The sequence below is a fragment of the Pleurodeles waltl genome, chromosome 4_2 (genome assembly GCF_031143425.1).
Source record: "Pleurodeles waltl isolate 20211129_DDA chromosome 4_2, aPleWal1.hap1.20221129, whole genome shotgun sequence".
Lineage (NCBI taxonomy): Eukaryota > Metazoa > Chordata > Amphibia > Caudata > Salamandridae > Pleurodeles > Pleurodeles waltl.
In genome coordinates, this window is record NC_090443.1 from 492881334 (window position 1) to 492906384 (window position 25051).

At 45.0% G+C, this 25051-nt stretch overlaps 1 protein-coding gene across 2 annotated transcripts in view; it reads left to right on the forward strand.

The window, feature by feature from the left end:
- The first annotated feature begins 641 nt into the window (after nt 1-641).
- Nucleotides 642-25051, forward strand: part of LYL1 (LYL1 basic helix-loop-helix family member) — a 320667-nt gene continuing 296257 nt past the window's right edge. The window contains exon 1 of one of the 2 annotated variants that reach the window (XM_069231928.1): nt 642-1418. In XM_069231928.1, the coding sequence (XP_069088029.1) occupies nt 1401-1418 (18 nt within the window). In that variant the 5' untranslated portion in view covers nt 642-1400. The remainder of the gene's footprint in view (nt 1419-25051) is intronic. The other variant, XM_069231927.1, reaches the window with a different exon arrangement.

Genomic DNA, 25051 nt, shown 5'->3' on the forward strand with positions numbered 1-25051 from the left:
TCTGTGAGGGAAGCTTGCAGCAACCCTCCTTGTGCCCTGCATGCAGTGAGTAAGGGGAGTTTGCAGTTATGCTGATAGTGTTGTACCTGCAGTGTGTGTGGGAGGGTGAAGTTGTGCAGCCAGCTGGTACTGTACCTGCAGTGGGTGAGGGAATCTTGCAGTGACCCTGCTCGTGCTCTGCTTGCAGTGAGTAAGGGACGCTTGCAGTGATGGTGTTGTTGCTGCAGTGTGTTGGACGCTTTGTAAAGCCAGCTGGTGCTGCACCTGCAGTGTGTGAGGGAAGCTTGCAGTGATTCTTGAAGCTTGCAGTGACGCTGATGGCGGTTGTCCTCCTGAGAGGGCTGCAGAGCCTTCTGATGCTGCACCTGCAGTGTGTGAGGTAAGCTTGCAGTAACCCTGCTCGCGTCGTGCCTGCAGCGAGCAAGGGAAGCTTGCAGTGATGCGTTTCGGCTTCATCTGCAGTGGGCAAGGGACAGGGGTAGTAGAGTTGTTTACGCTGCCCCTGCCCCCGCTGAGTGAGTTCTCATTCACTCACTCATCCGTCGGCCCGCCGGGCCGCGCGCCCCGTGTAACTCCATCCGCGACCTCGCTTCCTCTCGCGCCTTTTCCAAGCCTCTGCCCTGGCTCGGGCGGTGGCGCTTCCTTATCGGCCCGGAGCAGGCGTCAGTCCGCCCTTATCAGCCCTCGCCAGCTTTCCACAGAGCATCCTCTCTCCCAGAGAGGAGGGGATTATTGCAGGGGCTGGCGCAGGGGCGGGAGGCAGGGAGCAGCACGCGCCGGAGGCTCTGTAGCGGCGGAGTCTTTCATTCCGTCGGCCACGAGGCGCTATGGAGGCAGGCGCTTGAAAGCGTGCCTCCTCGGGTGGGACAGGCTGCGAGGAGGTCCTCCAGGAGGGAGGCTCAAGAAGTGACAACAGATTTCTAGAGGGCAAACCACAGACAGTACCGAGAATCCAGGCGCCTGCTTCAGGGTGCTATAGCGCCCCGATTTGGAGAGAGCCTCCTTGGCGCCCCAAGGCGTTAACTCCTCTAGTAAGAGTCTGCGGAGATGGAGACCAGAGCAGAGGGTCTCCTGGCCACAGGCCCCATGTGGCCCTCCAGGAGCAAGGTGCCGCGCTGAGGCTCTGGAGACAAGAGACCCCGAAGGCCCTCCCGCAGCAGGTGCTCCCGGGACAAGAGACTCCGGAGGGCCCCTGCAGAAGAGGGGCTCCCGGCACGCTCCGTTGTCCAAGGAGGCTGTTGGCTCCAGCACCCAATGTGGCGGGTCCCTCCCCTGAAGTCCCTCCCTCCCTGGAGACCTGACACTTCACCTGCCGCCACATAGCGGCGAGAAGACGCCGCCTCACTGCTGCCCCCGACCCCAGAGAAGCAGCCGGCCATGGGCATTGGAGGGGCCCCAGCATGTGCCGCCGAGCTCGGGTAAGGCCTTCTGTGTGTGCCCGCCTCGCCTCACGCTAGCGCCTGTACTTGCTGGGTGTGCGCTTTCTGCTCTAGGCGCCCACTGAACCATCGCCGGGCGCTGCTCAGACGCAAGAACGTTCTATTTTTTTTATTGAAATAGCTCAAAATAACGCACAGAGAAGTTTCGAGCCGCTGTGATCTGCTGCACACACCCAGCGAAAGCTTCTTGCTATGAAAAACACTTCCTGATATTTCACCCCTGGCTGTAATTACTCAATCTATGTACTTAGTTTACTTTTATATATTATGTCGTATTTGCCAGAGCATCCGTATTTCCTTTTCGATCAATTCCTCTTCATCGACTGTGAAAAAAAATATATATAGGGTGGTGCAGTGATACATTATTTCTTCTACATAAAATATTCGCATACAAGGTTGTACAACCTCGTGTTTGCCCGTCAAATTTAAAGTATGTTGTTCAAAGGCGAAAACAAACTTCCCTCTATTTTTCTGTATTTATTTTTATAAGTATCCGTTTTGTGAACATATTATTACACTTCGTAGAAGTGTCATTTGCTCTGTTGAGTGTTTTGGTTACGCGAAGAAACTCTCAATGGTTGGCTGAATTGTGATTTTCCTTTGAAGGAGGCCTTTCAATAGTAACATACCCATGACCATTTTCCGTCACACAATAAATACACTTATTTCCACTTAAGCTTGTCCCTGGTGCTCACCCATACGCCGCTCATATTCTTTAGCGCTCGAAAATAACTATATGAACACGCAGAAAGCAAGTTTTGGAAAGCCCGGGGATAAATCGGGCGTTTTCCTCACTTGTTTCAGTTCTGTAGCCGCCAATATGTAGCACAGACAGCTTCAAGGCTCTTGAGCGCGAGCTTGGAAATCTCGGCCACGTGCCTGGACCACATAGGCGCTATAATAAGGCGCCCACGCCTCCTATGCCACCAGGTAGGTCGAGGATAGGGATCTCTAGTATTACGAAGGGCTTCTGATGAAGTGTGTAGAGAACGGGTACAGAACAGCTCCGTATTATGGACCCGAATGTTTTGGTGACATGGCGCTATACCACGAGGCCGAAGGCCACCCCGAACTAGTATTGTTGGACCAGAAGACCCTCACCCGTTCTCTGTTGTTTATTTCACGTGTCGGGCCAGTGCTACGCTCCGCACTTATCAATAAATACTTGTGATTGTTGTGGTTTTTAAACTTCTGACTTTTGTGCGATAGAGATCTTACATCAGCCTTTCGACATGCACTTTGTTTGTCAGAGGCAGCTGTGTATTTCGGCCTAAAACACGAAGAGTGGGTATAAGTGTCACCAGGCACTCGAAAGGCCATTGTTGGACCATCATAAACACATGCATCGTGTGCATTTTTTAAATTGTATTTGCTTCGGAATAGCTCATTCCCACCATTCGTATAGTCTCAAAGCGCTTTATGACTAGAAGTTTTTACGATACTGGGACTCTTTACCCAAAGTGAACATGGTTTATTAATTTAAAATTCGTTGTGTTTTTTTTCCGAAGCAGCGGCGTTTGTGCAGAAATGAGTAACATAGGGTACTGCGATACACTGTTATAGCGCCTAGGCTCGCAAATGGGTGAGATTTGTAATGGAAAATAATTGACAAGTCGGAAATGGACGATCCACGAAACGTCTTTTTGCTCTTTGAGTCAGTCGTCTCGCCCGAGGACATTCATAGAAGGCGGCTTTACAGGCGCTTGATTGGCACTTATGGCCCTGAAAACAAGCAGTTCGTGCAGAGCGCAGGACGCTGTACTGACGAAAAACTCGTGCAATTGTTTTGAAAGTATCAAGATAGTTCGTGCGTTGAGCCCGTGCTGCGACGTGTGTGTGTTGAGCCCGTGCTGCGACGTGTGTGTGTTGAGCCCCTGCTGCGACGTGTGTGTGTTGAGCCCCTGCTGCGACGTGTGTGTGTTGAGCCCGTGCTGCGACGTGTGTGTGCAACCTTAAGATCACAGGCTGCAGTCCTGGTAAGACAGCTCTGGGCTTTTATCAGCCCCTTCTGGACTCCGAGTGCATCTCACAGGCCATATATTCCTATTCCTAATGCCCAGATCGGGGTAAACCCGGAAGGCGCAGGTTTCATTCCTGGTTAGCAAGCTCAGTGGGCTGCTGTGTCTGTGGCAGAGACGGCGTTTAGTTGAACTCCGAACGCCTGAATCTCAGTGATGTAGCTCAGGGGGTCGAGTGATCACTGCAGAGATGTTTTGCCAACTTGCTGGTCGCCGGTCAGTATTTAACAACAGTAGTGTCAACACTGAATATTTAAACGCTGAGAGACACTTTGGTATGTGGGGTGCACTTTATAATGGGCAGTGCAGAATATGATTCTTTCATCGTTCTGCATAAAAAACTATCAGCCGGGTGTTGCATTTATTTATGTACAATAATATTTTAACAATGCCAGCTCACTTTTATTTTATATAATTAACGTGCCTTATTTCAAGAAAATACAGAACTCCGTTATGGTTGCATCGTTTTATTCATGAAAACATGCCCACTGCACGCTTACAAACAATAACTTTTACTGTGCACGTGCGACCACGCTGATTTTTTTATTGCCACCATTCACTAAAAAGATAACTCTAGCACATCATATTGCCCCCAAGCACGGGGTTTCCCCAGTGTTCGTGCCTAGCCGGAGCGCAGCGGTATTTTTACGGCAGGTTGAAGAGCAGTGCGTATTCAGCCCCTGTTCTCCGGGTTTAAATAATACTGCAGGATCCGGCCTCTTCTCTATTCCTGACGCGTTCTGCTGACCCACGGGTGTTCAGGGGGCCCCCGCCTCCCCCAGAAGCAGAACTCGCAGATGCAGGCAGTGGCACATGCTGGTGATACATTCCATTTATTGGTTTATAGATCTACCAATTGTATCTTTCAATTGTCTTTTGTTGCAACATATTCTTTTTTTTTATTCTGTACAATGCAGTGCTTGTGTTTGTCATTTAAACAGTTTAAATAGACCGGGCCCTCTTCAGATTTGAAAGTGTAAGCAGAGGGTTTTTTTCACTAGAAAGATGAAAACGTTTGAATCAAATACAAAAAGCTGGATTTCTCAATTTTTTGGGCAACAGACAATGAAAAAATGCGCCGTTAAAATAACAGCCACGAACAGGGAACATATAAAGCGGAACATATTTAAAAAAAAATGTCTATGTACACATGAAATGCTGGGGCATACATATAGGTATAGTAAATTAAAGTTACTTGGTAAAATAGGCTTGTTTAAAAAAAAAAAAACGCAGAATGGCAAACAGTGCTCGTCCTCGCAGAGAGCGCTCAAGCATGGAAGAAGCTGCCCCGTAATTTGAATTTCTAACTTTCAAGAGCAAACAGGTCTCCTCCCCCGGGATTAGAAATAAAGTTATGAAAATACAAGCTATTATTTATGCTGCAGGCATGTGCCGGGGTAGGCAAGATTATAGTTCTGCCGACAAAACTGTACGAACTTTACACTTTTCACAATTTATGACTCATAAAGACGGTCACTGAACATAGCCTGCGGGCAAATTTTACCACTCAACGAGGGCGTGCAAGGTTCTTTTCTGTAATAAAGTTCGCCTTTGAGAGGATTTCAAACTTTTTTTTAAAGTAGCTGCTATCTTGAAGTTGGCGACGTTTTTTAAATTATAAAATTGCATAAACCACCTTTGTAAATTTGGCACGGCCCTAACCCGCGGCCTTACAGACTAGTTACACAGAGTGGACAGAGCAGCGAAGCCCCGAGGAGGGCTTAGATCATGGGTACTCGCAAACATTTTCCCAGGGGCCAAAACGTTTGGTCTGTAACGTGCCTGAGGGCCGCATTGGTGCCAGGGTGGTGGCGGTGGGGTGACTAGGGGGATTGGTGGCAAGGTAGGTGTAGGGGAAGCAGAGGATATATACATCTAGTGGCTGAAATAAGCAATGGAAAACCAGAAAACCTGGAATGAATACCGGCTTACCCACTTTTCCAAATTGTGTGATCCTAGGCAATTGTTTAGTGTCACTTTCCCTCCTTTTTCTGCATTATCACATTTAGGATGACCTCGAAATACATGATTCATGGTGTGCGCTGCACAAAACCTGCTTCTATGTTTGATTTAATAAACTATAATGTTGTTTATGTATGATAGGAACCCAGGCCACCCATGAAGTGCACATACCAAGTGACTAGCCTCTTTAATTTACTATTGGTGGTGTTCTCATGGTAAGGGAAATAATTAATGTTTCCAAATGTATGTTTGAAAACTATCACTTTAAAAGGAATACATCTCAATGTATTGTACAATAAATTGTACTAAGGCGAAAAGGTTCTGCATGTTAACTAAATACACGTAATTAATTTTGAAGAGACTGTCTTAGTTTTACACTTCTGCTGCATGATGTCTTTAAAAATGAAGGCGTTTCTAAAGTTAAGTGGAGGAGTCCCTAGTTACTTCCTTTCTTTAGCACCAATTACGTTTGAAATAAAATATTGTGTGTGTATTTAATATTTTTGTTAGTGTGGAGTCGAGCAAACAGCTGCCCAGTGCTCCTGTTGCCCCAAGGGCCGCATGTAAAGGTCAGAGGGGCCTCATGAGGCCCGCGGGCATTACTTTGAGTATCCCTGGCTTAGATGCTGACCACAGCCTCTCAGTCTATTTAGTTATTGTAGATCGAGGCTGGTCTTCGCCTTATTGCTGTAAGTGGATTACACGCTGTAATTATCCATCAGGGGTGAATGGCCCACATTTCATCTCCTGATGAGGGATTGCGGCGATATATGGTCCTCGTTTCAACTTCTCTTGTGTCTTTATTTTTATAGTTCGGAACTCGTCACACGCGCTTCACAAGTAACAAAACAGACAAAATGCAGTGAATAGAAAGGCTGGGGACGAGAGGAGGAAAGGCGGGTCTAGATTTTCAAGCACAGTTTAACCAGATGTGTTTTAGCACTTTCCAGACTGACAACACCCTTGGGTTGGGTGTGCAGAGGCTGGTGGTTGGCCGTCATTTACGCTTTCAGTTTTGCATGGGTGACTGATTGTTGGTCTTCAGTGGAATGAGTGCTTGTTGCAGAGATCTGTGTGAGATCTGCAGGCTGTAGGTTTATCAGACCACAATGGAATGTCATTGGGTTGAGGCGCCTTCTGCACAGATCTTTATGTAACCTGCAGGTTGGTTGATTGAATGATGGTAAGTGGCATCAGGAGGTCAGCACACCTGACAGGTAGTGATGTGGTCACAATGAGTCCGCATGGTGGGTTCATGAATGCTGCACAGACCTGCGTGTTCTTTGCAGATGGCAGATTACAATCCTGATGACACTGCTCAGTGAAATGACAAGCTTAAAGCCCAGTATGTGGGATCAGCAGCCCATCCTCCTGCACTGGATAACACCCAGATGTTATTTATGCACAACACCCCAGTCCATTCTGCGTTGAGCATCATATGATCAGCCAATGCCATTTATATTATTGGGCTAGTAAGGGCCCTTGAAGCTGGAGACATGGCTACTAATGCTGGCTATGGCACCTGACAAAACCCATGCAATTCTGCACACCTGGCTTTCCCCAGTGCTCTCTGTTATGGTCTCAGCATTTGTACAGCACCTTCTGCCATTGGCGTTGCACCGCAGTGCTTTCTTAATCTGACTGGCCCCCTGGTACAGTTCGCAAATTTCTGGCATCTGCTTGTATGTCATTATGTGGTTGTGTTGGTTAACAGGGATTAGTTAACCATCTGCTTTGTTAATGGTTTGTGTTGCTTAAGGTGAAAATAAAATGAGTTTCGTCCTCCTAAAGATCTTTAAAGTGTTGCATACCGTGGGACGCTGCTGTTTATGTGACACTGGGTGGTTGCAGGGGCGTAGCTTCAAGGGGAGGGGGCATTTGGGGTGTCACACCCCCTAATTAATGTATTTTCTAATAAATAGTTGGGTACAGGTGCTTTCATTTGGGTATGGTGAGGTGTCTGTTGGATTTCACAAGGGACATGCACATACACACACAGACAAAAAGTACACACACCACCCACAAAGACAAAAGTACACACACAAACTCCACACAAGTTCCAAGTTTATTTTATTCATATTACAGAACTCCAAAGATATCCACATAAAAGAAAACTTACAAATAGCCCTGAATAAGAATACACCATTTAAAACCTTCAAATTCATGGGATTATTTGCAGAACATACAGAATCAAACCACTGACCCCAAATATATGATAAAATCAATACAAATGTAAAAATATTTGAAAATGTAAAAAATTCAATATCAAAACAATTCCTTGGGGGGTCATAGAGTAACTGTAGGACTTTTGAGGAGGCTTGCATAGACATCTTCAGAAAGATAGGCCTCAGCCATGTATGACAATACAGTAAAAGGGCGGGGCAAATAAATATGACTCAGATCTTAGATCCCATTCTGGCAAAAATTACACACTTCAGAGGTTCCATACCATTTAGCAGTAAGACAGTTTAAAGGAAGCATGTTAAGCTGCAGCAAGATCCAAAGTCGTCTAAACTCGTGGGACAGGTTCCATTTAATGTCAGGTTGTGCTTTATTCATTAAGATTGAAACTTTTATTTTTTGATATACCCTCTTTTTAAAACAGACTTCACTAACCAGGCTGAAGCTTAAGGCCAGCGGAGCCTGTTTTAAGCTAGCCTTTAGTTGTGGCAAAGGGATTGAAAGAGCCGAGCTTGGCTCCAGCCCAAGCTGGGCTACAGTGTACATGACATTTCTGTAGACTAGCGTCGTATCCGTCTTGTCCACTAGTATGTCTTTTCTCTTAAAGTTCCTTAGTGTGTCCTCTTCACTCCTCTCCAGGCAAGTCACCCAACGAACAAGGCCCTGAGCAAAAGCACTTTTAATTCCCTTTTCCAGCCTTAGTGCTGCCATATGGGTCGAGGGATTACACAAAATAAGTTTTATTAACACTTGTCCTTCTATTTTATTCAGAAAACCCTTTTTAGCAGCATTTATGAGCTCCATGGCATCAAGTAGGGAGGTGGGGATTTTAGCTCAATAGACCTCTAGAAGATCAAAACGTGGCTTCTGCCTGAGCCCCATTAAAGTGCTTCCAAACCCTTGGTCTGCGACTGTGCTTTACTCATGTTATTCACAATGTGGGCATTATCGCTCAGGTTACGGCACATTATTTTCCCTAAAAAGGTATAAGTCTTCACTACTTCTAATCTTTGGACACCCAAATGCCAGGAAACATTTGCATATTTTTTTTTCTTACCATGAAAGCAGAGTATTTTAGTCTTAGAAGTGTTAATCTTCAAGTAATGTACATCAGCAAATTATTACAATACCTCTAGTCGGTTATTAAGACCTTTGAGGGTCAGATCCAAAATCACAATGTCATCTGCGTATAATAGACATGCAACTGGCCTTACCCCAATAGTCGGGGCACCCCACACCACGCACAAACTTACACACACGTGCAGACACACACACACACGCACACACAAACACACACCCAGATGCACACACAAACACGTCTCTGTTTTGAATATCTTTAAATATGTTAGTTATGTTACAAAATAATCAGTTCTAGTTCTCAACTCCTCTCCCTTTGCACTGCTCCTTAAGCCTATCTAGTGCTGTGTTTCTCATATAATTTATTCTAACATGATATATCAGTGTGACGGTTGTAAAGTCTGAAGCTCACCCTTCAGTCTTACTGATGAAGCTATGCACCTGTGTGGTTGGTGTGTGTTGCCCGGCCTATGCGGAGTGTTTTTTAGAGCTCAATGGTGGGCAGGTCATTAGCTGTGATATGGTGTGCTCCCAGGGGTGTGGTGGCTGGTTAAGGTGCTTTTATCTGAAGGTTTCTAAGATGTATGTTGGTGTCATGCAGGGCACTGCTGAGCACTTTGCCAAGTGAATGACCCTTGTGCCATGTTGAGTGCACAAGAGTGTCAGGGTGGTCTGTCTAGCAATTTCTAAATGAAGAAGGCAAATTATGACTAGTTGTATGCATTGTCTTTTTAACTGTGTTTGATATTTTATTTTGAATGCATTTTTATTAGTCTATTCGACCCTATCTGGTGGTGTGTTTTATTTATTTACTGTATCTTTTCAGGTTTTAACTAACTGAATAAAGAACTATGATGAGTGTGATCAGAGGTATATTACACATTCCATCACTACTATTGTCTCCTGCGGTGAAGTTGCAGTTGCAGATGTGTGCTGTTCCACCCATGTTCGTGTTTCCCTTTCTGTGCAGAGCCGGTCTAGTGCCCTGGCTCACATGCTGCAGCTGTTCAGGGTTGACTTTGGTGAAGAGTTCATTTTATGTGGGCAGGCTTCGAATCAATAGAGTAGCAAGGATGCCATGGGCCCTGGTGTGAGAAAAGGAAAATGCCCCCTTTAACTGCTGTTGGGCTAGCAAAATACAGCAATTATAAGGGTTCAATGTTACCCAGTGCCACTGCCCCAAATGTAGCAATGTTAGCTTCTCCAAACGCAAAATCCATTTGAAGCACCATGAAAAGGAGGGCGGATGAGAGCTCAAGACTGGTGATTGGGGTGGAGTGGAGAGTGAGGAGGACGACGGGTGAGTGATGATGAGATCTAGCGAGTGAGGACCTGGACGACAATGTGAGGGCAGCTGGGAAGCAAGGACAACAAAGAGTGAGGGCAAATGATGAATTAGGGCAATGATCGAGGTCGGTGAACTAGTGATTGAGAAGGACTGGTGAACTGATATTTGAGGACGATGATGTGGGGCTTAAGGACAAGAACTGGTGAGCGAGGAGAAGGAGTGATGTGAGGGCAAATGCCAGACCCTGTTCAGGAGGCAAGGGGCAGGCAAGGGCTATAGAGCCACTACTGTGGGGGTTGAGGCCTCTTACCTCTGCTGGACCGTGGCCTGTCTTACTATGGCTCTGTAAACTGGGCCAAGTACAACCCTTTCTTCACTTGACTCTCAGTGATAGCCAAGGCGAGCAGTCACAAACTTCTCAGTGAGATTATTGTTAAGGTTACTCAGGCTCAATAATCAAAATTAACCTCCCAGATGTGTAATAAAATCAATGTGCAGCCCAATGCTTCTCTTTTTAAGGAAAGACATGCACCTTTATTAAACAAAAAACGTAGAAAGTCACTACATATTCAACTATGCAAGAACACCTGAATCCTGGGTGCGGGGCTTGGTGCTTCTAGCGGCCTCCACTGATTGAATGTCACCTGGTTTTTCCCTTATGGCACAGGGTCCTTCTCCGTAGAAGGCTCAGGGTCAATCAGGTTAACTAGTGGGTGGAGCTCATGCTTCTCCCTCCGTTGTAAGTAGGTTAGTACAATCCCTCTGGGCCTCGGGCGATCGGTCTCTCACTAAGTTTAGGTTAGTAGCTTCGGGCCACACTTGGCTCTCTCGGTTTCTCAGCATTCTTCCGCTGGCTGTGCAGGGCTTTGTGAGGCTTTCCTGCAGAAGCAAGATCTTTACAGCAGTGACTGGAGCCTGAAGCAGTACGTGGCAGTCCAGAAGAGGTGTGAGACCACATTCAGTCTTCGTGCAGCAACGGGACCTCACTAATGGTAGATAGGAGCCTCCGGGCAGCGCAGCAGCACGCCACACAGCCCGTCTCTTGCAGGATCATTGTGGGACTGGAGGCTTCTGACAGTGGCTCTCTTCCAGTGACTCACTAGTGAGTACAAGTGAGTACTTCGTAATTCTTATTGGGCATGCTGGCCACTTACCTGCAGGTGTTGGTTCTCCAGCGTAGTAGGTGCCAGGCTCTATGTTAGCACACAGTGCCTTGAGGTGATGACCCTGAATCTTCACAAGGCACGCCCGAAGGTACCTCTATGGTCACTTAGTCTTCAAGCTGCTCTCGACCCAACAACACTGTTGCTGTCGCCATAAGAGAGTCAACTTACAAGCACACAGGCCACCAGCAGAAGCCTACCCAACTTTCTGTAGGGCACAGCACGGGGTCATACCACTCCAAGGTGGTATGGAAGGGGATATGACACAATGATCACACTGTCCAAACTGGCAGTGCCGCAATTCCTTTGGCGATCTTGCTTCATGAGTCTCTGTCAGACAGACCTTATTCCAGGGTCAATTACAGCAGTCCTTTCCACGATCCAGTCCACCTGCAGGATTGGCGCTACGTTTCCTGTCTCACAACAGGATATTTTTGCACCCTGCACAGTCCAGTAATTCATCCTCTATATCAGATTCCAGGCAATGTTCCCTTGCCTCTGAGGAGGTCGGTTGTCAGTGCAACACCAGTTCTTGGCTGCTTTGTAGTCTCTCCCTACTCTGCGGAGTACCACCTTTTCGGTAGAGGAGGCCACAACAACAATAGGTTTTGAGTTCTCATCTTGATGCTACTTTTGTAGGTGTAGAATGTGTTTTGCACGTCTGCTCCTTGGAATTGCTTTTGAGCAGTTTGACTTTAATGTGTCCTGGCCAAGCTAGTTTCTAGGTTGTCCTCTCTCTGCAAGGATGCTCTGCCCAGCAGATGGAGTACCATCTACAAATGTACAAAGAGGTGAGAGTGTTGCACCCAGTTATTTACAACACCTCCTCACAGAGATCAGGAAAGGAGAAAAAAATCTCTGTCCCTTGAAAGTGATCCTTTCACTATCAACAGATACTGCAAGACTCACCCTGTGCCCCCTGCAAACCACCAAATGGCAGCTACAATTAGTCACTTCCAGCCCCAAGTATCAGGAAAGGCCCTGGTACTTCTAAGGAAAGGCTGTCTCCTCTTCCCTCACCATAGTGTCTGATGCTCCCCCTCTCATCTAAGAGATGCTAGCAATGCTCAGATGCTCTCTGGAGAAAAACAACCTCTGCCCTATCTTGTACTCTGGACCAGGCCATGGGCTTCCAAAATGGAACCTGCAGGTCTGCAACACTCTCGCATGGAACATTAGTGCATTCTAGCACACAAGCACAGGGACAATGCACTGCCTGGCACACTATTGCTTCTAGCATACCTGTGCAAACAGAATGTTGTGTTTAGGTTTCCGGGTTTATCATGAAGAGCAGTGTTACTTTGAATGAATGGGTCAGTAAGCGAGCATTCTTATCCCACAGGTAAAAAGTCGGTCACAATTCACTAACATGGTATGCTACCATCACTGTGCTCCACGCATGAAACAGGGATGGTAATCTCCTATCACTTTGAAGGTGCGCTTGGTGTTCTTTTCCTAGTTCAGGACTTGGCAAAAAACCTAGCATTGTCATCAGACGAGGCCTAGGTCAATGTGCGAACACAGGATTAGTATGTGGCATAACCTGCAACCAAAAACCGGGATCACAGATGTACAGTTTGGGCATGCAAGGCAAGGGGCATGACTGTACATCACGCAGGGAACATTCCCACCCCAAAGACAACCATTAAATGAGAAGGGTGACTGATGCATTACAAGGCTGATGAATGAATAAGATAACTGATTAGTGAAGGTGAAGGTGACTGATAACTGAAAATGAATGATGACTGAGGACGGCTGATGAGTTAGGATGCAGAGTGACGACTGAGGGCAACTGACAGGTGAACAGTACGACTGAGGACGAGCACCACAGATAACTGAGGACGATGATTGATGCTGTCCTAGTGTTGTTAATAAAGGAAACCGTGAATACAAAATACAGGATAAAATAACTGCAGATGTAATAGATCAAAGTAGTTGTAAAATAGATGAAACGTGGGTTTCACAGGTTAAAACGTAGCATAGCTCTGCACAAACCAAAACCATTTTTTTTTCTACAAAGGCTTAGTTTATATAATATAACAGGCCAGGTGAGTGTTTACGTAGCACTTACTACAACAGCCTGGCAGTCTGACTGTTACCCAGTTCGGTGTGCCCACGTTTGGGCATTTCTAGAGTGCAAACGTTCACCCATGCAGAGTTTTTGACACTAGAAACTGCGGAAGCTACAGTGAGCCTCAGGCCTCAGAACCTCATAGGATGGGACGAGGGAGAACCCCCAAGTTTTCAAGACCTTCCTCAAGTGTAGATAGTTTGACTTGTTGCTCAGGAAACGAGGCAGCCCATTCTAAAGAGAGGGGTAAGCACAGTCACCCTAACATTGCTCACACGCTAGAGGACATTCAGAAGAGCCGCACTAGCTGAGCCCGCCACATGACTCGGAGTGCAGCGATACATGTCCTTAATGGACTGAAGTGAATGTCTAAAACATAATATCCAATTACATGAGATGTACTACATGAGTAAGTCACAACTACTCAGATTAAAATGTTTGTGGATTGGGCACAAAGACTAGAATCTGACTCTGGCTCCACAGGCACCAATAAAGCATAGCAGGGGAACAGCAGGTCCAATAGCTACCTTCCTTTTATACCCCCCAACAGCATTCAACAGATCAGCTTGAAGGGTCAAGAGGGTCACTGGTGCTAGCCTGAGGTGGAAAGATGATGGGAGAGTGGTATGCATACACTACATTTTACAAATAGGCACATGGTGCTTTATCGTAACATTTAGTTGCAATGCAATTCTGAAATTCTCACTGCAGGCTTCTCCCTTGCTTGAGCCAAGTTGAGATGTCTTTTCGGGGATCACTGACATCAGATATCGTCAGACCTCTCCTGTTACACGGCACGAAAGTAAGATTGTCCCCGGGTGACTTTAAAGATATGGAAAGGGGACAATGGATAAAAACAAGACCCACATAACGTGCCATATATGATACACGGAACTCTCTTCTAGACACACAAGTCTTCTGCAACCATAGCAGTGACTTTCACCCACAATTTGTACCACAAAGCAAACAATCTGGTTTAGCTAAATACACTATACCCGCCAGAATTTTCAAAGAATTATTCCAGTTGATTCTATTTTTTCCACAGCCTATAATTAATGATCTCTCTCATCTACTGTGGTCCCCACTTGCTTTAACGTTGCTTCTGTAACACCTTTGGCATGGAAGCATTCTTAGACCGGATGATCTGGCTTGCTATCACCTTATTTTGCTGTTGCCTTATTTGGCAAAATTAGTGGAAAGAGCTGCTTTCCATCAGACATCAGATTTAGTTGAGACCAACAATTAGCGCATCCCTTTCAGGTGACTTTTTACCCTTGGGGAGCACAGAAGTGGTCTCTTCGGCACTAGGTGACCTTGCAGATGTGGGGTTGGAAATATCTTGGTTGCAGTGATATTGTTAGACCTTTCGGCAGCCTTCACTACTGTGAACCATTTAATTGTTCTTGATTGACTGAGAGAACTCATTGTCAAAGGCTACAATTGGGAGTGGTTTTGCCGTTTTTAGCAGATGGATCTTTCCATGCCCATCCATCTACAATTCCTGCTATTAGCAGTGGGGTTTCCCACGGATACATACTGTCCCCCCTTTTGCCTAATTTATAGATGAGCCCACTGGCTGGGCTATTCCAAGCACAAGGGTTTGACGATGATGCCAAGATCATATTGCAGTTCCTTAATTATCTAATTGGTATGCCTACAAAAACCTTTTTCCTAGCATTCATTGATCGAACAGTGGATGCACAATCACCACATATCACCAGCATAAAGCGGAATGGAAGTAAAACAGAGATCCTTGACCCTTTAAGAGCCACACCATTTTGTAATCTCCCATTCTTGTCTGCCTCCTTAAACCCCAAACCATCCCAATTTCATTTTCTTAGGAATATAGGAATTAAAATTGACTCAGCTCTAACTCTTTGAGAGCAGGTTAAATCAGTATCCGACTCCTGCCCTTTCCAGCTTCATACTCTGAAAAGAATCCCCCATCTTTTCCCCTTCGTCCACAAGGTGCTGATCCTCAAGGCAGATATGTTATCCCGGCTGCATTACTGCAAAGGCTTCTGTCAGAGGTACCTGACTCTCTGATTCATAAGTACCTACTATTTCCGAATTATGTGGCAAGATTGACACTAAGCCTAAGAGCTAGAGATCCTATGCTGTAGCCTCCCTTTATTTGCTGTCAAAGAGCATCATTTTTTCAAATCGTTTTGCTTGGTGCATAAAGCAGTTTATTCCGCAAGTGGTTCGTTTTTTTAGTCCGGTTCAGTTGGTATCACCCTTCACAATCTCGGACATCCAGTGATCAACCTTTATTAGTTTTTCTTTAGTTTCTTTGTTCATCGCTGGACAACCAGGTTTTTCCATTGCCGTGGCATAAAAGCGGAATAAACTTCCAGCACACATAAGGAAAGAAACAAATATTTCCATGTTCAGGAAAACGCCGAATATGTGGTTATTTTCTCAAATGTGAATACCTCACCGTGGCAGCTAGGGAAATGATGGAAGGGATATCGTCTAGGCCTTTAACAATTCTGTTATTATTTTGTTTGTGTTACTTTCCACCACAATAGCCTCATTGGGGGGAGGGGGGACAGTCAGTGCTTCATAAATGCTTTAAAACAAGAAAAAAATCAATTGAGTCTCCAACATCTCTGCTTGGAATGCCAATTTGGCTACAAGTCCAAGAAAAAGTTAGTCTACACAAAAAAAGCTGCGTCATGTGTCAATAGCACGGATGGGGCGGGGGGTACTTTATTTGTTGTACCCCTATAAACAATATATGAAAAGACTTATACATGTCAATGTTAAGAGTTTATATAGCGCAACAGATGTCCACTCTGGGTATACCGGTGCTTTTAGCAACAGATGTGGTTCTGCAAGGCAAACTAGTTCAAAACATCCTTTAATTGTCTTTCGAAGGTGGTCAACGAAGTGCAAAATCTCAGGTGTTCCGGTAGAACGTTCCAGAGCTTACAGCTGAGATACGCAAAGGAACAACCTCCCATGCAAACCTGTTTAATCCTAGGAACAGTGCACAAGGATAGGTTGCCGGAGCACAGTGAGCGGGCAGGTTGATAGGGTTTTATCAAGTCCATTATATGGTGGGGGGAAACCCCTGCCCTTGCTTTGAAGATGTAGCAAAGGGCCTTAAAATGGACGAGTTGCTCCACCTTGAGCCAGTGAAGCTCACGGAGGAGAGAAGTAACCAATGCGCGTTTTGTCAGTTTACAGATCAGTCTGGCAGCCGCATTCTTCACCACCCGCAAACGTCTCATGGAGGCCTTATCAGACCCCAAGTACAGGATGTTGCCATAATCTAGTCTGGACAGGATAAGTGCCTGGATGACAGTTCTTTGGACAGAAAAGGGAAGTATTCAGATAAATGTCCATAGCCATTTTAAGGTCATAAAACTGATAGCAGAAACCTTTGCCACTTGAGTCTCCATGGAAAGCTTGGAGTCCACTAAGAAGCCAAGGTTCTTGACTTTAAGGGCTGGAGCAGGGATAGCCCCTAGAGCATCCGGTCAATGCTGTGGTTCCCAAAGGGATCGATTCTTTCCAAGCACCTTCACGTCTGTCTTATCTCCGTTAAGTTTCAGCAAGTTTTTATTCATCCATAAGGCTACTTGAGCCAGGAAGGAGTTCAAAACAAAGAATTGTGGGAGAAGATGATTTGATTATCATCGACATAGGAGAATAAAGTAAGACCACAACGTTAAATCAGGTCGTCCAGGGGGCGAACTTAGATGTTAAAAAGTGACAGGCTTGGACTTGAGAGACCCCAGAGGTCAAAATATGACACATGGACGAGGCGCTACCACAGTAGACCTGGAAGGTGTGGCCATTTAAAAAAGAGGACATCCAGGAGACTGCAGTTCCCTGGAGACCCAATTGTGCCAGTCTCAGCAGGAGCGTACCATGGGACAGTCTCGAAGGCAGCACTAAGATCAAGTAAAATCAGCGCTGCCCTCTCACCCTCATCCAGGAGCCACCTGAGGTGTTCTGTGATCCCAAGGAGTCCGGATTCGGTACTGTGTCCAGCTCTGAACTGTAACTGGGAGTCGAGTTGTGTAAAAAACTTTGAGACTCAACAAAAATGGAAAGTTGGTTACAAACATGTTTTTCTATCATTTTAAACAAGATGGGGAGCAAAAATGGGTCTGTAGTTGGACCAGTTGGAAGGATTCAGATTAGCATGCTTCCAAGGCTTGGCAATAAGGCCCTCCTGAAAAGAACAGTTGAGGAGTCTGACCAGGGGCAGCTTTGGATTTGCCTCTACTTCTATCCCTGGCCCAAACAATAAGATTGGGCTCTCTCAAAAGATCCTCTTCCCCGGCTAAGCTCTGCCTTTTGGACTCTGATGTCCTTGTACATGTTATGTCTTACAATGGAAAGCAAATAAAAAGATTTGTTGAAAAAAAGGCTGGGTCACGTTAAGCATCCATTATCATGAAAGATTTTCAGGAGTGTGGCGTGGGCAATCTTGTAAACATCAAACTGCTCACTTTGGTCCTTGCTTTTAGGTATGGAAATGATCTCTCCAAAGCTTATGGTTCCTCCTCAGATGTTGATGAAGTTCTTCTTAGGCGTCTTGACCAGGCAAATGGAATTTTCAGGCTTGAGTCTTTCTGTATGCAGTTGATCTCCCTGCCTAAAACTGTCTAACTTATCTATTCTATTAGACAGGTTTCTCTGGATTCCTGTGGAGTCCTACAGAGTCCTACAGGGGTCTACCCCTGTCCGATATTGGACTCATGGAGCAGTGATTGCTGTATTATTTCTACTTTGAACACGTGGCACTCCCAATTCGACTACCAGTGCCGGTTCCAAAGTCATATAAAACATGTGCCACAGTTGCACTAATCATACGAAATTCTACAGAGCGTCAATGCAATTATTAAATTTTAAGGGATGAGTAGGCTGGAAAAGTTGAACAATTTGTGTATTATTTGACTAGCTGCTCTGCTATACTTTTCTATTAATATGTATTTATAAACATAACTATGAATCGCGTGACTGAAATTAAGTGGCAAAATATAAATTTATAGGCTAACAGCCTACCCAAATACAGTTGGTACTGCTGTCTCATGACACGGTTTATCCCACATAGAGTGAGAATGACATTCAGATTCTAGGTTATCTGAGTGAGTAAAGACCGACCACAAAATATAACTGATATCTGAGCTATGAGTATTTGATAGAGACTCCTTTTTATTGTCACAGATCAATGTTCATCTGTGACAAAAAAAACATGTTTATGAAATAATCAAGTTAAAGGACTTTATAATGTCTCTTGGATTATCTGTTATATTTTGGGTTGGTACATGAAGTTTGACGCTGGAAAGTGACCAGTGATCTGAGAGTAATATAATTATATTTTGTAAGTTTGCGCCACTTTTGCTTCAAAGAAATTATGTAAAGGTGGCGCTGACTTTTCATAAACCAGGCCCTAAAGACGTCTTTCACCTCACCAAAATCATTTGCAGTTATCGCATAGTAGGTCCTCTGACCTTGGACTGAAGTCCTACTAGCTTCCAGGACGGCCGAGGCCTTACTCGACTCCTCTCATCAGTCCCTAGAGTTCTACGCTGTGTTTGTGGATCGTTTTCGGTGAAAGTGCTCTCCCCACACAATGGGAGCACTTTCGTGAGAAATTCAAGCTGGGCCCGATTGACACATTTTTTTACTTTTCGAAAAAAAATCAGAAAGTAGTGTTTTGTTTCTGAGAAACAAAAAACAATGGCATTGACGCACAGGGAGTTTCGCTGTGCGCGTAAGTGCCATTGTTACTATTCCCTGCCTGGGCCCCCTCATGCATTGCCTTGCATGGCACTCCCAGGCATGGAAAATCTGCGTTACGCGGTCCGACCCAGCAAAGGTGGCAGCTTTGCTGCACAGGACTGACCGTCAATGGTCTGTCAGTGGTACCTCCACGGGGATCTAGAAGTGTGGCAGGGCTGAAACTCTGTCAAACGAAACATGAGCATATGATGTTTACCACTAAACAGGGTTGAGTAGGTGTCACTTACTTATATTTAGGCTGATGGTTTTATGGTATTTGTTGTTTTGGAGCCACTACTGTTTACTTATTTTTTGCTCAACTCACAGAATTTATCCATGTTGACTTGGTACTCTGTAGAAATGAAGGTTCAACTAGTATATTTGCACATTTGTTTTGCCGATAGCTATATTTCACACGTGGATGCTCAGACTTGGATGCCTGTCGGACCTTATCACTACAGGCAGCAATATATAAAACAACAGTGCCCTTCACCATTGTAGTAAAACCGCACATGCACACCAGCCTGGTATTTGAGGAAATGTCACATTTTTAATCCTGCATTCTGTCAATCTGCTCAGATATTGGCCAAGCAGTCTTCACTGACAGCAAGAAAGGCCACTGAAAGAAAGAATAACTTTCTGAGTTCGTCCGTTTTTAAAAATGGATGCAGACAGACAACACACTATTTTCCAACTATATTTATGTACACAAATAAAAAAACATAGAGACTGCAAAGCTTTACTTATATTCATTTAACCGCATATGGGGCCAGATGTAGCAAAGGGTTTTTCCCATTCTGTGTCAATGGGAAAATGTGTTCGTACATATGGCCGATGGTCTATAATAGTCCTAGTGGTTGTACTCTGCCTTACATTAATTGCATTTGTTGCATCTAGGTTTTAAAAACGAGACTTCCGACTGTATGTAGTTGTAGGCTACAAACATTATCATTCCCATCCACTTTTACTTTGAACTCACATATGAAAATGAGTTACTTACCTGTAACTGCAGTTCTCCAGTATTGGTATCTTTCATAGATTCGCATGCTTGATTCATTCCCCGTCGTCAAAGTGGGAGTCCCACAGTACAATCAAATAGCATTATAGAAAATTTTACATATAATTCACTGTTAACGTACATTTACGTTCACAGCGTAGTCACATCATTAGAAAAGACCCAAAGTCCAGTTAAACAGCCGACAGCACCCTTTAGAGCCCTCATCACAGAAGCTCCAGTATCTCAGATTTTCTAGCACAAGCGAGATATATACCAAAGGACATAAGGAGAGCCTCTATGGAGAGGAGTGTGGGTCGCATGTGAATCTATGAAAGATACCAATACTGGAGAATTTCAGTTACAGGTAAGTATCTCATTTTTTTCTCCAGTATTGGATCTTTCAGAGATGCACATGCTTGGATCAGAATAGCAAGCAGTTATTGTAGTTACACATTTTGTAAGTTAAGTACCCTTTGAGGATGGTGGGTAACAGTGTTATTTATAAACATATAACTACATAAACATAGTATATGTGATAAAATATATATGCTGTACATTAAAATATTTTATATATATATATATATATATATATATATATATATATATATATATATATATGTGTGTGTGTGTGTGTACACCTATACATAAACCTAAATAAGTACCTAAAGCTACAGAGACTCCCAGAGGCTCACCCTATTGAAATAGATGGCGCAATACTGCCTGTCCAACGGCTGCATCACTGTGCTGTGCCAATTCCAGGCAATAGTATTGTGTAAATATGTTGACGCTCTTCCAGGTCGCAGCACAACATATCTTCTCCAGCAGAACACCCGCAAACAGGGCATCTGAAGTGGAAACTTCCCTCGTGGCGTGTGCCCTTGTTTTTGCGGTGAGCAGCTAGCCAACTTTGAAGAGGCACAAACTGGAATGCTGCAAAAATCCACCTTGCGATGGTTGCTTTTGTGAGTGAATCACCTTGTCATGTTTGTCCATAAGCGACCAACAGTTGCTCAGTTTTCTGAATCTGTTTAGTGCGATGCAGGTAGAATTTCAGACATCTCTTAACGTCAAGGGTATGCAAAGATCGTTCTGCTGGTGATGTCGGATTTGGGAAAAAAAATCTGTAGTATAATTGGTTCATTGGGATGAAATTGCAATGGAACCTCGGGAATAAATCTTAGATTAGTCCTAAATTTCACAAAATCCTTAGAGAAAGATAAAAATGTTCCTACGCTGTAAAAGCTTCTATTTTACACACTCTTCCAGCTGACTGGAGCACCAACAGCAAGCTACCTTCCATGTGACAAATTTAAAGTCTGCTTTGTGAATGAGTGCCATTCCGGGTGAGGAGCTCGTACCGGAGGGAAAACCCTGACAAGCCCTTCATGAATTGCTTGATGATCCTTGTGGAACACAGTGAGAGAAAGTGCGAGGAACATCTATATCTTGATAATACAGTGAGATGTACCTTTATAGATGTATGTAACAACGCTGAATGAGTGAGAGAGAGCAGATAAGGTAGAATCTGCTCTGGTAATGCCCCGGATGAGGTGACTTTGGTCCACTTTGATTTTGTTGAGAACCTTCAGAATGAGAGGGATGGATAGATCCTGCACCATCTGATCAAAAAGGCATCCCCCACGACTCTGGGAGTGGATGCCGACTGGTGTAGAACTGGCATTTGCTTGTTCTAGTTTGTCGCAAAGAGATCCAATGCTGGTTTGCCCCAAAGCCAGAATATTCTGTCCAGCTCTGACTGATCCAGTTCCCACTCATGCCAACTGTCCTTGGAACTGCTGAATGTGTCTGCCAAGATGTTTGTTCCGGATATATGCTTGGCCATCAGAGTAATGTGGGTTGCTAGCCATCCCCAGAGTTCTTGGGCTTCCTGGGAAAGCGTCAGCGATGTTGTACACCCTTGCTTGTTGACGTAGTGCATGCTGGCCATATTGTCTGTGCGCACCAGCACCTCAGATCCCGCTATCTGTGGTAGGAAAGCTCGGAGGGTGGGAAAGATAGCCTTGAGTTCCAGGTGGTTTATATGCATGGTCGTTTGGAGGGTAGACCATTTTTCTTGAATCTGCAGGTCTTGTAGATGGCCCCCAGCCCTCTAGGGAGGCATCCGTAGTTATGACAAAGTCCGGATTTAAGGCACAAAAACATGAGTCTCTTTGAAAGATCTGAGACCACCACACCAGTGTTTCCGCCATCCTTAGTGTGATGCTTATTAGGTTCTCAAATGACCCTACTGTCTGACTCCACTGTTTTTGTATCTCCTTCTGTAATGATCTCATTTTCAGGTGTGCAAGAGGGACTAGATTAATTGCTGAGGACATCATGTCCAGAAGCAACTTGTACAGACACACTGAAAAAGACTTTTTTCTGGAGAGTTTGATAGCCAGATCTTTTAGCCTGTGTTGTCTGTCCTGGGAGAGAAAGGCTTTGCACTGGATGATATTCAGGATGGAGCCCAGAGACATTATCCTTTGTGTTGGGATAGCTGATCAATTTTGATGATTCACGGTGAGACCCAGTTTGCGAAACAATATGATGCAAGCCTCTGTAGCTTTGGACGCATGCAAAAGTGTCTGGGCTTTTAGCAGCCAGTCATTTAGGTAGGGTAAGACCTGATGGCCTTCCTTTCTGAGCACAGCAGCTACTGGGGCAAAGCATGTGGTGAAAATGCAGGGAGCTGACTTGAGGTTGAATGGTAGGACTCTGAACTAGTAATGGCTGCTGGCTATGGTGAAACAAAAGATGTTTGATAAGTATGGGGATGTGGAAATATGCAGTCGAGTCTTGTCATATGGTCTCCGTGGTTTAGGAGATGCAGGATGTCAGTGAAAGTGACCATGCAAAAGGATTGCGTCTGTAAAAATGTGTTCAACTTCCTAAGGTCTAGGATGGGTCTCCATTCCCCTGAATTCTTTTTGATGAGGAAAAAATAGGAGTAGACACCCATGCCCTACCTTGCTAAGCATGAGTGCTTTTTTTCTGTAAGTGAAGATGAGGGGGTGCTCCCCTTGGTGGATTGTTTAGCAGTCTCTCAATAACCACCAGGGTATGGCCATAGGTGACGAGATCCAATGCCCATCTGTTTGGAGTTTTTTGCCTCTGGCAGATGAAGATGGTTTGTAATGTTCGCACCCATGGAATGGGAAGAAGTGGGGGTAGCCGGCACCTGATTGAGGTCACTGTTTGCGCCTGGTGTTCCAAAGTCTGGGTGGGTTGCTTCTGTCGAGGACCTTGCTTTGTATATGCCACCATGGCTGGTGGACGGTAGGGCTGGTGCTGGTAAGCAGACCTATCCTGTGGCTGGAAAGGCTGATACGTTTAGAACCGCTGGTATCCTCCTCTGTAGGTAGAAAAACCTCTTCCACATGCCCCTCAAAAGGGCAATGTTATAAACTGTAGGGTGCCAAGGGATTTAGCCGTATCCATTTTGATGGACAACAAAGCCTCGTCTACTTGCTTGCCAAACAGTATTTCCCCATAATAGGCCATATCCAGGATCTCGGATTGGATTTCTGGCTGGAAGGTTGTTGCTTTCAACCACCCTTGCCTTCTTAAGACTGCTGCTCCTGCCAACTGCCAAAAGCCAGTGGAGGCAATGCCCACTGTGCAGTCTATTATTTCAGATGACATGTATTCGCCTTCCTGTAAGATCTTTCTTGCCCCAGCTTTTCTGTCTGACCACATTTGCCTATTTTAGCAACCACGGATAGCCAGGGCATTGGACTAGGGATAAGATTATCATAGCATTCGTTTCAGTGACTGGAACCTTGTCTTCCTCTCTGTCATCTGATGACATTGGATCTTCTCTTGGGGCGTTGCTATGTTTGGAAGCAGGCATCATACTGGGTGGTGTCTATGGAGGGATAGGCCTTGGCGTTGTAGATGATGTTGATGGAAGTGGAGCCACTGGTTGCTCCTGTGGAGATTCTGGGAACCTCTTATGATAGTCCTGTAGCATGGCCTGTTGATTTTGAAAAATAGACACTTGAATGTCACCCTGTCTGGGAGGCGGGTCAGAATAATATTAGTAATGGTGTTTAAAATGCCTCTGCTTTGCTTGTGGATTATAATTATGCCCATAATATATCTCTTCTTCTTTATCTTCCATCTCCTGGTATTTAATGTGGAGCTCTGATGGGGTGTGGGCTGCTCCAAAACACCCCTCATCCTCTGACTCATCTAGGTCGAGCAGATGGCTCAGAGGAGGAGAGATCTAACAGGGGGAAGTATGCTTTGGCCGTAGGAAAGTATTGATAATTTGAATTGTCGTTGACGGTGTCATCATCGACGTCATCGAGGTGATGGTAGGCAGCAATGTCTTTGTCTGTCTTGAGGTTCTTGGTGTTATTGTCACAGGCTCTATTGGTGGGGCTGTCGTAGATGGCAGCAACGTAAGGAGTCTTTATCGACAATAAAATCTTCGTTGACTAACTTGGAGCTTCGGAGATGGATTGTGTCATTGTCGATGGTCTTGTCTAAGAGACAGTAATACCCGTTGTTGTAGTCGTCATTGACAACAATGCTGTGGACGGTGAAGTTGCCATCGAGAGGGCTTTAGAATGAGTTTTATGCCTCATTGTCAATTCTTCTGAGGAGGATGTGTGTGGGTGATCTCCAGCCCTGGTAGATGGTGTGCTAGGCTCAGAGGAGGCAGTCTCTGAGGAGGTTTGTCTCCTTTTCTCCTTTTTAAAGTTTCTTTGTCCAACCCATGATGGGAAGTTTTAAGGATCTTTATGCTTTCCTTAGTGGTCCCCAGGTCATGGGATCTTTCTCTTTTGTGAGACTTAGCAGAGGTATCACTGTCTTCCTCCAAAGATGGAGATTATTTGTTTTAGCTTTCTGTAGCCACAAAAAAGCCTCCCCTCCCTGCCTTTCAAGGTTTTAGCTGAAAAAGTGTGAGAATCTTTACAATCCTTTGATTGTGTGAGAGTAGAGGCAGTAGAGACAATCCTTATGTGGGTCATCCATATGAAGCCTTTTATACTCACATGTTTCGAGGGTCTGAAAATGCCTTTTTCGATGTTTCAAGTATTGTAGAATTAGGATTAATAATTCCCAGAACCTGGATTGATGAAATTGAGCAGAGCTGAGGGAGACT